Genomic DNA, 13699 nt, shown 5'->3' with positions numbered 1-13699 from the left:
TAATGCAGCAGACGCAATTTATTTGGATGTAAATGATTGCATGAATCAAACTTTATTTTAAAATTATGCACATATGCCACACGTGTCTCTGTGCTTTCTGAAGAGAGATGGGATCAGAAGGCGGGTCATTAGTGCTCACTTTGATAGAATGCAGAACCGAGAGATTTAAATGGGAGACAGACAAATGACAAGCATCAAGGCCGTTGCTGCTCTGGGCTTCTCCATTAAAGCTGGAGACACAAAACCACTACCACTGTGGTCCATAATGTGCACAGAACCTGGAATTTTGGAGTAAAGCTGCTTCCACGATTCACAGATTATTACACATGTATTTATTGTTTAATGTTTTGTTAGGTTTTGTTGTTTTAGAATTTGGTTTTAAAGCACCTGACTTGAAGATCCACTCTGATGAATATTGTGTTTTTCCTGTCATTTTTCTAATGATGAAAGACAAATATTAGGAAAATTGAGCATAAAATTGCATTTCTGAGTATTTCTTAATTCAAATTTGTGTGAATTAAGAGCAGACATATAAAAGCCATTTGAAAAAGTGATAACTTATGATGTGGAAAATACGCTGGGCGAGCTACAAGCCTCCTGCTTCACTCCATTATGATGCATCCACATGCAAACAATTAGATCCATGTACGTCTTAGTTTTGCTCATCTGAGCTGGCATCTGGATAAACTGTACAGCTGGAAAGCTTCAATATTGCTTGCTAATTTTGTTGCACAGCTAATCTTAGGTCGGGGTTGTTGAGGGGGTGTAAGCTAGCGGATGTTGGTAAGGGGGGGGGCGACAGTTTATTTTTTTATTTTTTTATTTCTAAAAACGGTATAATCACAAATTAAATACCAGAATACTTTTAAAATAGATGGCATGATGATTGGAGTGGCTCTTTAAATGAATCCAAATTATAGTTGAGCTTCTGACTATTAGTAAAAAATATGTTTTTTCCCATTTCAAAGCAAGATTACTAAAGAACTGACCAGCAGTCAACTTTACCAGCCACAAGTACCAATAAAGATGAAAACTGAACATTTCAGGTGAAAACGAATCTGCGAGGCACTTAAAAAAGAGCTCGCTGACAGGCGACAGTTTGTCCCCTATCCAGTCGCTGGATAGAAGGTTATAGTCTGGTAGCATAAAGTGCTATTGGGAACTTTAAGGTGATTGAAATGCAAGAGAAGTTTAGTCATTAAAGGGTTTATTTGTAATGAGAGGGAGCTTATGCTCTTTTCATAAGGTCTCTTTTGCCAATTCTCTTCAGAAGTCTAGCTTCAACATCTTGGATCAGCTTCAGGCAACTGAGAGAGTTTTTAGGACACCAGGATAGAGAATTACAGGATTCAAGGCTTCCAGCAACAAATAAATGGACTGGTTTTTCTGCATCACCCTGACACAGGGTGTTCATAGTTTTTGCAATAATAAATGGAGAAAAGGGGCTTTTTGTAATTATTCGTATGCAAAAATAAGTATTCTAAAAATGACTCCAAGGTTATTCAGACAATGTGAAACAACTCTCATGTGGAGGAGGATTGTCCGACGATCACATTCCCATTGTATTTGATTTTTGTGGACTTGGGAACGGCCTCACTAGTACGTCTCTTTTTGATTGTGGTTTGCCCTAAAAGATGTCTTATCCGCCACACCTTTCTTCTTCTTCTTAAACAGCTCTCCCCTCTTCCTCTCACCTCTGGCTTCCTGCCTTCTCAGATGTCTCACTCATCAGGATTTCAATGTGCCTCCCTCCTCCTCCTCCTCCTCCTCCTCTTTCAAACTCTGTTCCAACTGGCTTATAGAGATTCTGTGACTGATACTCCAGCTCCTAAGATGATGCATTAACTTTGCCTTTGCGTTGGCTTCAAAGAGTCAGTGGAGATGTGGAAGATGAGCGCTTTTAGATGGACTGCTGAAGATGACACTGATTAGATTGCTATTGCTCCAGTTGGAGTTCATCTATAGTAGGGCATTTATTTAATAGAATTAACTTTAAATATAAAATAAAAGAGGGATTTTTTTAGGGCTACATTTTCAAGTTGATAGTGGAGTATTTTACAGCTCTGTTGAAATAAGAAGTATGTTTTGCAACAACAAAAAACACATGTATTTGCATAAAATCCAGTGTGTTTATTCTCTGTACTTACCACTTATTTGTGTGTTTGTGTTCAGCTTTACAAGAATAAAGCATTGGAGTTGGGAGAAAAGCTACTGCCTGCCTTCAACACACCAACAGGAATCCCCAGAGGAGTCATCAACCTGGGGAGGCAAGTGTCAGGGCAGCAGTTGACTTCCAGCTGTCCTCCATCCATACTGAGCAGTCATAAAATGTTTCTCAATCTCAGCAACAGTTTGAAATGTGTTGAGGGAACATGACCATAAATTATTGGCATGCAATATTTTCTTAGGCTTTAACACTTAATTATTTAACATGAAACATCTTAAAAACAAAATTAAACCAACTTTAAATGAAATATATGTACATTATTGTAATTAAGTTAAATTTTTCGTAGGGTGACACTAACCGGTTCACATCACTGACGTTTTAAAGAAAATGGTAGCGAGTGCTCAATGTCACGTACACGGCGTATTTTGGGAGAATACATTTAGCTGTAATATTGATGAGTTTCCGGATGTGTTTGCTGTTTTTGAGCATGTTCTTTTGAAACAAAACAAAAGTGTAAAACAGAAACCGTTTTCCCTGAAAAGTGTTTTTAACCATTTGACATTTTTAGACTGATGAAGCCACATGGCTGAGTGGTGCAACATTTGTAAGAAAGAGGACTTTATTTCCAGATACCATTTTTCAACTTATAAATTACGTCACCTGGAGGAATAAGAACCTTTCTTGATATTATTAGCTCAAGAAAGAATAAGAATGTTCACACTGTTATTGCTTAAACCGTCAGTTGCCACCATAATTAGGATTTTATCAGGCTTTCTAATATACATTTCTATGGTTCCACCTCTTTTCGCTTTTTAAATTATTACTAGAGAAAACATGCACATTTTGTTGTTGAGCTTTGCACCATCACCAGTGACGAATTTCAAACAAAAGAGGGGATGCAGTCAATAACCTAAACTTTAATACTCTTTGTAATAAGAACAAAAAAACGAAAAAATTAAACTAAAAAGTTACGCCCACAAATGTCAACGTGATGACACAACATGCATCAAAGCCCTCCAAACCTGCAAAAAAACCTCTGTTGACATCGACGCACAAATCATATTGAGTCCATAAAATGAAATCTCTTAACAATTGTATTCAAATTTGTGTCGCTTATAAAAAAAGAAAAGCAAATGGAACAGCAGCTGCACAAAGGAAAGTGGCACAAGCTGTTTCTAGAAACAACTCAAGCACCTTGGAGCCATTTGAGATCCTGGAAGTCAGAGCATGAGGAGTCTGGGCTGCTTTTTAATTGCTCTATTATCTTTTCATAATATGTTCTCTATGCAATATGAATCGCTGAGTTTATTTAATCTCCAGTCTGGAGTCCTGACTGTTTACCAGTGTCACATAATAACCCTGGCAGATGTGATCAGCTCATCAGTTCAAAAGAGAAAGAAAATGCACTTTTAGAATCAGCCCATCGGTTCTGTTCCACTGTGTCAGAGTGTATCATGCTTTTTCTTTGGTGCTTCTCACCAATTTCAGCTTAAAATGCCCGAACATCATCATAATTTTTCATCAAAGACTTCAGCATCTGGATCTTCTTTTGCTGTGTGAAGCTGTAGTTACAGGTCATGCATATTCAGGTAGAGTCTCCAAAGTCCTTGAAAATATATTTGCACACTTCTAAAAATCTTTAAAAGTAGAACTTCTAAAAAAAAATAAGTTACATATGGAGAATTAGATCCCAGTTTCAGAGCTCTCTGACAGTTTTTAATCTTTCTTTAGCCAACAGTAAAAAGTTTTAATAAGACAAAGACAAATCCTACACAGCACCCGCTGACATGCATGCAAAGATCCCCAGACTCCTTTTCACATGTGAAACCAAATACGACGACCTCCCCAGTTATTAACAATCAAGCAAAATTAATTATCCCCTATCTGATATCCTCAAACAACTCTTTGAGGTTATGTAAATCTAATTTCTGGAGTCCATTCTGGTTTCATTAATTACATGTGAGAGCCAGAGGGAAATGTGCAGCTGTAGATAATCAGCAATGTTGAGTTATAAGTCTTTAGTGAAACTTCTTCACAAACATTAACAGTAGTCAATCATAAACTAATAGATAGCTGGGGTTGTTTTTCATAGATGTGACCGTTTTATTTTTCACAAGCATTAATTGAATTTGCCTGACAGGCTTTCATAAATGGCTCTGGTGCTCCAGCCAAAATCAACTGCCAAGTTAATTTTAAAGATATTGTAAGTACCAGTGCTATCAAAGCATTTACACTCCAAAGTTCCTCTGCCAACTTTCACTTCATCATCTAAACTGCACCATTTCAGCCAAAGATAAAAAAGTGTCACTGCTCACAAATCTTAGTAGTTCTGTGCTCCAGATCTCTAGCTCTTCTCAATCCTCTTCTTCCATTTTACTGGAGTTTATTCTTTTCTAAAACATATAATATCTGAACTCAGTGCCCACCTTGCATGGTCAGGTGTGCTGTAGGAAATTGCCCTCATTAACTGATCTAAAAACATTCACCATCTCCAGGATATCAGCTCTTTGTTCATCCAAACAGGCCCTGATAAAACACTGAGTAGATAGGAATATGAAAGATCATAAAATACTTTTTTCTTTGTGTTTATTTGATTCTATTAAAGACATTTTGATAAGATTGACGGTACGGCGATTTAGCCGTAGTTTCAGTGGTTTTCGGAAAAGTCCAGCCCCTTTAACTGTCTCCACCAATCATTCTTGGAGGCTTAATTACACGTCATCAGTCTGACCAATCAGATGTGGTTAAAGTCTTCACTTCCTTGTTCTGATTCTGCTCATAAAGTCTCTCAGTTCCAACAAAAATACCAGCTAATGCTCGTCTTTAGCGGTGTAGCTTTCCACAGAATCCGATGTCAGACCGTGGAACAAGTGGACAAAACAATGAAGCTCAGAGACGCAAGTCTGTCTGCGTTCGGCTGCTGTTTGCACTACATCTCCCATGATGCATTGGGTTAAAGTGACAACGTCTCAGTGCACAATGAGCCTTTCTTTGTTAAATGTCTTGAAACCACGAAGAACACGCTTTGAACAGTTTTTGTTTACATCTTTTAGATAAAACAGCTGCAACTTCCAGCTTTTTCTGCCACAATTATCACAAAAATGCATGTCAGATTGCGGAGGGGCTGTAGATCAACACAGACTATGAGTTTCTCCTTTTTTTAAATTTTTGCATGCTGGTGTGCCGTGGGTTTATTGTCAAGGTTAAAGTTTGCCGTGGCTCAAAAAAGGTTGAAAAACACTGATTTAGTGAATATTTTAAAAAAAATCCTGGCTTGAGTTTCATGAAAAGAGACAGATTTCAACCTAATGAACAGCAGAACAGCCCTTCTCATTTGATGGCAAAAAAATAAATAAATCAGAGATGTTAGAATTGCTAAAGCTCTATGGTTTGTAGAACATCATGAAAATGTGGTGGAGCAGAAAAATGTCCAGAATAAATACTTCCTCTGTCTTTTGTCTTTGCAGTGGCACCAGTTGGAGCTGGGGCTGGGCCTCCGCTGGGAGCAGCATCCTGGCTGAATTTGGCACACTTCACCTGGAATTTGTGCATCTGACAGAGCTGTCTAACAATCCCATCTACACGGAGAAGGTTCAGCAAATTGATCAGATTATCAATATGGCTCATTATCAAAACAGAACCTTTAATAATTAAAAGAATCACTATTTCTGTGTTTCATGCTGGTCAGACTTTTCTGCATGTGCTCTGACAAAACTTTTCTGTGTGAATCTGCATTTTAACCAGTTGTCACATCGTTGCAGGTGATGAACATTAGAAAGCTGCTGAACAAAATAGAGAAACCTCATGGTCTGTATCCCAACTTCCTCAGTCCAGTCAGTGGCAACTGGGTTCAGCGTAAGTAGCATTCTGGACATAGGAAAATTATACGAAAAGATATTAAAATAAATAAAAGTCATCTGTGAATGATGAAGATTTCCATTTCTGAGAAAGACACACGTATTCTAGCAGTTTAAAAGATACAAGTTACCATTGTGCTTTGTTTTTTTTATTGGTTAGTGAACAATGAGCACTGAAACACACTTTTGCATTATAAAACTAAACTTGGAGCTTAAAAATAATTTTGTTTTCAATATCAGGCTCAAACATGAGCAATAGCTTCAACACTTGCTGAAATGACAGTGAATTTAATTACTTCAGGAAACTTAATCATTCCAATTTACCTGAAAAGAGGTAAGAAGAAAATTAAGTGATGAGAGGATGCTGGCAGTAACAAAAACCCCACTAATCTTGAGTACAAAGGCAGCAGTTCTTAACAAAAAAACTGTGTCCATATTAGTAAGTATAAATGCAGGCTTAACCTTTAACAACACAATCCAGACAAAATCATTAAAAAAAAGTTTCTCTGCTACTTTTTGCCTTTGAGAGTATTACACATAATCTTTTTGACAATATGTTTTCTAAATGTGCTCTACCTATCTGTTATATGCAGTTAAAGGCTTAAACCCACCCATTTGAAAAAATCTTTGCTTTATGTTAAAAAAATGTATAAAATGATTGTTAACATAACTTAAAATTTCTAATCATGCCTTAGAAAAAATACAGTATACATATTTTTTTAAATTGAAAATACTTCAAAAAGGACTGTTAATCTGGCATGTAATAATGCCCATAATTACCAATGTGATCACCTGTTCATAAAGACTGAATATTGCATTTTTAAGAGCTGAATCCTTAAAGAAGGTGTGTGTCTGTGTCTGTGTGTGCGTCTGTAAGATCATGCTCAAATACTTGGTTTGCCTTTGATTTCCCTCTTTAGATCATGTTTCCATCGGGGGCCTTGGGGATAGTTTCTATGAATATCTGATTAAATCATATCTAATGTCAGACAAAACGGATGAAGAAGCAAAGGACATGTACTACAGCGCACTGCAGGTATGGAAATCCTTATCTTTATTGGAAACACTTAATGTTCCCTTAAAGGCATAGTTCACTTAGATAAACTGTAATCCACTGGAATTCACTAGAGATTACAGTCTGTCGCATTAATATTTGATGAACTAAATGAGCAAACCACTTTGTATTCAATGTAAATGTAAACAATAATCTGTAAATCGTGAATAATCTGACATGGGACAATTTAATTGTTTTTTAGACAAAAACTGTCCTGAAATAGATATTGTTTGCACATAGTCAGTTGTATGATAATGTTTATAAAGCATAATTCATTAAAGCTGCTACTGCTGAAATGTTATCTGGTGACATCAGAGGGTGAAACCAAAGGTAAAAAAAACACTAATTAATAATTCTCCATCCCTCCTGTGTCCTGTTTTTTTTAACAGCCAAGGACACTCTTGTCATCAGATAAACCACTAATTAAAACACAATATTGAAATAGAAAAAAACACATTTTACACCTATGAATTAGGATGATTAGCACTAACAACGGCTAATTACTGAATAATTACTCTTTAAACCTTTAGGAAAATCACTTTTTTGGTGACAATATTTACTTTTTTGCACATTAATCATTAAACTTTGCAATATTTCTGTATTCATTCCAAAGTAAAAAAAAAAACAAATAAGCAGAGAGTAGAGGTTACCAGCTCTAACCACTAACTTAACATAAAAGGGCACCAAAAAAGAAAAGTTTTAATTTATCAGGACAAAATTGAGAAAAATGATAAATAAATATAACAAATCTGATCTGTTCATACAGTTTTAAAGAGTATATCTTTTAGGATGAAAGGTTGTATATAGTGAGCAAAAATTACCAATTTATAAATACATTTGTTAAATTTAAATGTAGATTTAAGGTGGATTTTTTTTCATCTGTACTAAAGTGTGAAAACTGCTGTGTTGGTTTTCAATGATAGGAGTTGTACTTTTTTAACTTCTTTTTTCATTATGTCTTTCTTTTGGACAGCGGATATAAATTAGTACTCTAAAGTAAAAATAAAGAAACAGTAAAAACTTAAATACGTTTTATAAATGCCACATAAGTAAATTCAACTTTGTTCAGAAAATGTTCCCACCATTCCTAAACATTTTGTATTTTGCTTATATCTGGCCTTGTGGATATTATACTTGTAGTGATCATCATTTCAAGCTAGAATCATGGTTTGACTCAGCTAGTTTTGCTTTAAAGTACCAGACTCTACAGACAAAAGGTTCAAATTTCCATGGCTTGCTTCCCCTTTAGGCAATCGAGGCTAACCTGGTGCAAAAATCCCCCGGTGGTCTCACCTATGTGGCTGAGTGGAGGGGAGGGATTTTGGACCACAAAATGGGCCACCTGGCCTGCTTCTCTGGTGGCATGATTGGCATTGGAGCTGATGATGGTGAACCAGAAAAGAGGCAACACTACCTCGACCTTGCTGCTGAGATAACCCACACGTGTCATGAGAGCTACACTCGATCAGGTGAGCGCCAGATTCCCACAGAGTATTGTAGAATAAACAATCACTTCAAATTCAAAGAGAATACTTTGTGTTTTTGTCTAGATGATGAAGCAAAAGTTTGTTTTAAAGAAGCCAGCGATATAGTGATATAGAATATTTAAGCTGTGAACGCATCTTCTTTTTTAGGCTTGTATTATCACAGTGGATAATCACTTTTTAATCCACACCCAGCAGCCAATCAGAATCAAGTATTCACCAGGACCATGGTGCAACAATGAAGAAAATCCTGTCAGTTGGTTTATACTAAGCCTGGTGTAAAGAAAAGTATTTAAAAAAAACACAATAAATCCATCCTAAACAAAAACAGAATCTCAGGAAAGTGAAATTATCCTTGTTTCAAGAAGAAATGTCTTATTTTCTTTCTTGCAAGAAAAATGATCTTTTTAATTTTCTTTAGAAAAACATTCTTAGTTTAAAGAATGTTTTAAAGATTAAAATTATTTTTAAAATAATCATTTGTGGTAGGACAATTTCTATTACCTCATTGGCAGAGGTAGCCTATTTATAGAAATGTAAAGAAAATTGAAGAATTTCTGACTAGTTTCCAGGGCACCTGTTTTTCTAGTGTGGATCTTTGACATTTTCAACATAAACATATTGTAGACATGCAACAAATCTCTTTCCCTGTGATCTTATCATATAGTTAGGTTTCAAACCAAGAATTGTGTCTTCCCTAGTTAACACTATAGAAAATGTTTGAGACGGAGTCTTGATAATCAAGTCGGCTCTCATCCTTTAACAATTTGTTCACTTTTTTTGGCATGGGGGTTCTGGCTCTCAGTGAACTCTTCTCATGTCAAGTTACTTTGCCCACACTATTTGCTGCGTGCAAGGACTCGTCGTCTCGTAGAAGCTTCTGTCTTAACACTTTGAATACTTTGATCTGCAACCACAAAAAGCTTCTCCAGTTTTCTCTTTCATCATCTTCCATCAGGTTCCTCTTGCAGGGCCTGCCTGAAGCTTAGCAGCTCTTGAATTAGCTGATTGCAAGACAGAAGTGAGATTTGTGTGCATTAGGCTATGGAGAGTTCAGATCAAACAGTACTTTCATTTCTTTATTTTATGTATAACCTTTTGCATTGGAGTTTGCACACCAAATATTTATCATTAAGACTTTTCTAAAAAAAAATCTGAACTTTAATATCTTAACTAAGCTTTAAAAAATGCTTAAAAGAATTCAAAAGGAAGAATTGATTATCTTGTAAGCTTGATGTGTAAAAGCTTGGTTTCTGAAAATGTGTATTTCAAACCAAAACTCAGGATTTACAAAGATGTATTATCTGCATTTAAAAGGTAATTTCCTCTACACCTCTTTGATTTTGATGAGATTTAGACATGCACAATTAGCCTGCATGAGCCTCGAGTGGATAACATGATAATGTAGCCCGTTTTATGATGACTTATGGCTCATTAAGCCCCTGTTCTTATTTTCCCACAAAACAAAGTATGTAAATAAAATCCTTAGGCGGCACTTTGAAAAGCAATGCACGTATTTTATCAGCTATGGCAAGGACACCGAAATATTAAATAACAAGGAAGGAATTGGTTCAAAACAAGCATAAGGTAGTGCAGTGAGAACAACTGGAGAAGGAAAGTCAAAGATTCAGTCTGGCATGTTTTTATGTATTCAGAGTAGGTAGACCTCCCTTAAGGGAGTATTTTTCATTCAGCAACTCTGTGATAGATGAGTATGTCGGGTATATAGTATCAATTTTACCAGGCTTATTAAGATGACAGTGATGGAATATATTTAGTGTTTTCCCAAACCATGTGTTTGCAGGTTTTATATATATGTATAAATAAACAGTCAGGACCATAAATATTTGGAAGGGATTTCCTTGCTTATTTCAATGAGGAAGCAAGGGGGCAAGCGGGGGGCAGCTTGCCCCCTTGTTCCCCAGTAGCTCCGCCCAATTTTAGAATCGATATTCATATCATTTGTAAGCTTTAGTAATAGCATCTCAGCTAAATGAATTGCTGTTTTAATATTATTAACAATAACAACAATGAAATGTTTTGATCTGTAATGACCTTCAATATTTTAAAACTAACATTGTTGTGATCAAAAACTAACCAAATCACCCAACGTATCATATTTGATACATGTCATTCAAAAAAATGATACTGCAATATTTTTTTGTGTGGATTTGATCAAAGGCTTTAAAAAAATATCTTAATGCTATTAAAAAATGTCCTGTCCGTAATGTAGTTTGCTTTGCAGGGTTAAGACACTTAAAGTTAAACCTGATTAAGTACAGATTGAAGGACCAGAATAAGAGGTTTTTCTTGTACCATCCTGTTAAAATGTACAGGATCTATTTCAGGATCTGAGGTTGTCGGTTCCACATTCCAGTCCCCCAATCATCCTTCCAATCAGTGTATCCATGGAGTAGTTCTTTATTTGTGTACTGATAAGGTAAAATAAAATAAAAAATGTTGATTTCTTTGGAATCGATGCAAAGCCATGACATTACAGAAGCACTTCACATTTGAAACAAAAAAATCTGTTTTTTTATGGCTTTTTCTGCAAGTACTAGTTGTTTTCGGAGCACGCATCCCATCAGAAACTCACTTTCCTCCTCTTTCCCATTTGTGAGCATCTGTAGTTTAAGGCAGAATAATGTGTTTTCAAGCTGGCTTTATTTGCAGCTATCATGGTTTGAAAAAAAAAGTCCATTGGGAAACATTGGATAAATAATGAAATGTATGGATTTGTGGGAAATGATGAAGCCTTTATTGCTTTGATCTTTCCTACAGTGCTGAATTCACCCTGAAATGAGTGAGCTCACACAGAAGCCCTGCTGTCTGGGACATCAGCTACCTGCTTTAAACTGGATTTCTTACCAATAACCCCAAAAGGAGGGTGAAAAATTATAGACAAGAGCAATAAAAACTTTTTACAATTTGTTTTTTTTTTTTGTTCATGAACCTTGATGTTTATGAGTATTAAAAATAAATCAGGACAGAAAGTACATCTGACAGGATCTGAGTGAAGTTTATTAACACCCAAACCCACTTAAAAGCTGAAATTATATCAGTGATTTAAGAGCAAGGTTGACGATTCTGGGGGTTCTATATTTCTAAAATACAACACAATTTTATACTTGTTTCTTTGACTGCTTTTCAGACACCAAACTGGGGCCTGAAGCATTCAGGTTTGACAGCGGAGCTGAAGCCACAGCCAACAGACTGAGTGACAGATATTACATTCTACGACCAGAAGTCATCGAGAGCTACATGTACATGTGGAGACTGACCCATGACCCCAAGTACAGAGAGTGGGGCTGGGAGGCTGTGGAGGTGAGTTTATTAACACCAGGATCATTACTGGAATTACTGACCTGAATGTAAGATGAGAAGCCTGAAGGTAAAACAGGCCTCCACATGGAATTACCAATGAATTTACCGTATATAGAGCATTCTAGTCCCATATTTCTTTTTGCTTTTGGCAGGAGAACTCGCAATATGCTAGAGTACATTGGTGCTGTTTACAACTGGATAACTAAAGGGAAAGCGCTAGATTAATCTGTTCACATCTGTTTTTGTGGCGTAGAAAATATGATGGGTGGACCACTAGCTCCCTGCTCTGCACCATTGTGATGCATCCAGTTGTAGATGACTAGATCCATGCATAGTATGTCAGGGGTGTCAAACTCCTGACGGCCTCGAGGGCCAGCCAGCCTCCTGCTGGTTTTCCAGAATTCCAGCCTAATCGCCTGCTGATCACCTGGTTCAGGTGTTTAGCCAATAAGACACTTTAGTGACCAGTTGGTTGGAAAACATCTAAGACATCTGCCCTCGAGGCCTGGAGTTTGAAACCCCTATGTTTTTCTTGCCGCATCTGGCTCAAAACTGCACGGATGGATAGCTCCAATATTGCTTGCCATTTTTGTTGCACCAGTATTGTTAGTTTGGGGGTGTAAGGGGCTTGAACAGAGAGCTCTCAGTTGTTGGTAATGGGAAGATGGGGTGGGGTTGCTCCGCGTCAACGATCCCGTCCACAAGTCATAGGTGAATTTTTAATGAACTACTGCCGCTCTGCAGAAACTATGTCCTTAAAAATCAAAGTTTTTTAGTTTTGGCTAAAACAGCGTAATGCTAATTAAAGACTGTTAATGCTTTTACAATATAGCAAAGGATTTGTCAGAGTGGGACTATAAGACCTGAAGATTTTGTTTGTTTACGTAACTTTATCTTTTTGAGTCACTTCAGCAACTTTCTACAAAGTCTGGACATAAATGTTGTTTATGACTTACCAAAGAAAAACTGTTATTTTTTTCTGATCAAATCATAAAGAATCTGTAGGCGGATACAAAGGCTGTTTTCAAGTACAGTTGTCCCTATAGTAATATATGCATCATAGGTCAATTGAAAAAGTAAAAGCAGGCTTTGCACTTTAGAAAATTACACATGACAGTTCAGAAACCTAATTTCCCATACATAACATGCCCTAATGAATCAATAAAAACAATAGGTATTTATCATATAAACACAAAACCATATTTTTACTGAAAAAATTCCAGTGTTGCTTTAATAGAAGTTTAAGACAGCATGACATTCGGTAGAAATGGCATCAAGAAACTGCTTTGCTGTCTGTTTCACACATTTATATTCGGAAGAAAGTATAATGAATGTTTTTATCCAATTATTTGTAAAGTTTTTAGTTTGCAAACAAACCTGCTAGTTTGTCAAAGCACTTGGTGGTGATGCTTTTTAAAATACTGTTGATATCCCAGATGCAAAAATCATTGCATCACTTTAAAAAGTTTTAGATATCCTTTTTTTCGCCCACTAGTGCCATCTAAAATTTAAAAGTTCCTTTACAAAATTTATTTCTCTATCCTTTTACCTATTTCCATTATTTAATTCTGAAATGTTTAATATTAAAGCAGATTCGAATTAGATTCATTTTCTCTAGTGTGAGGCCGTCTGTTCAAGGACTTCGTTTGCTAAATGGCTCATGAAGCATGAAAATTATCCAGCAACAAAAGCAACAAAATGACTGCAAAGAAAGAAGGATATAAGTTTTATGAAAAATCCACCTTATTAAAATTAGGTGAAATTGTGAGCAAAAGTCATTTCAATTATCAGAGTTTTTACAAGAAAATGTTAT

At 36.2% G+C, this 13699-nt stretch overlaps 1 protein-coding gene across 1 annotated transcript in view; it reads left to right on the top strand.

The window, feature by feature from the left end:
- man1c1 (mannosidase alpha class 1C member 1) overlaps positions 1–13699 on the top strand; it is a 187778-nt gene that overhangs the window by 167075 nt on the left and 7004 nt on the right. Inside the window, exons 5-10 of the mRNA XM_004078309.4 lie at positions 2173–2267; positions 5635–5758; positions 5929–6022; positions 6945–7060; positions 8328–8547; positions 11714–11886. Coding sequence (XP_004078357.1) covers positions 2173–2267; positions 5635–5758; positions 5929–6022; positions 6945–7060; positions 8328–8547; positions 11714–11886 — 822 coding nt within the window. The remainder of the gene's footprint in view (positions 1–2172; positions 2268–5634; positions 5759–5928; positions 6023–6944; positions 7061–8327; positions 8548–11713; positions 11887–13699) is intronic.

The sequence above is a fragment of the Oryzias latipes genome, chromosome 16, assembly GCF_002234675.1.
Source record: "Oryzias latipes chromosome 16, ASM223467v1".
NCBI classification, from domain to species: domain Eukaryota; kingdom Metazoa; phylum Chordata; class Actinopteri; order Beloniformes; family Adrianichthyidae; genus Oryzias; species Oryzias latipes.
Note: the sequence above shows the minus strand (reverse complement) of the source record. Positions and strands in the feature narration are given on the sequence as shown.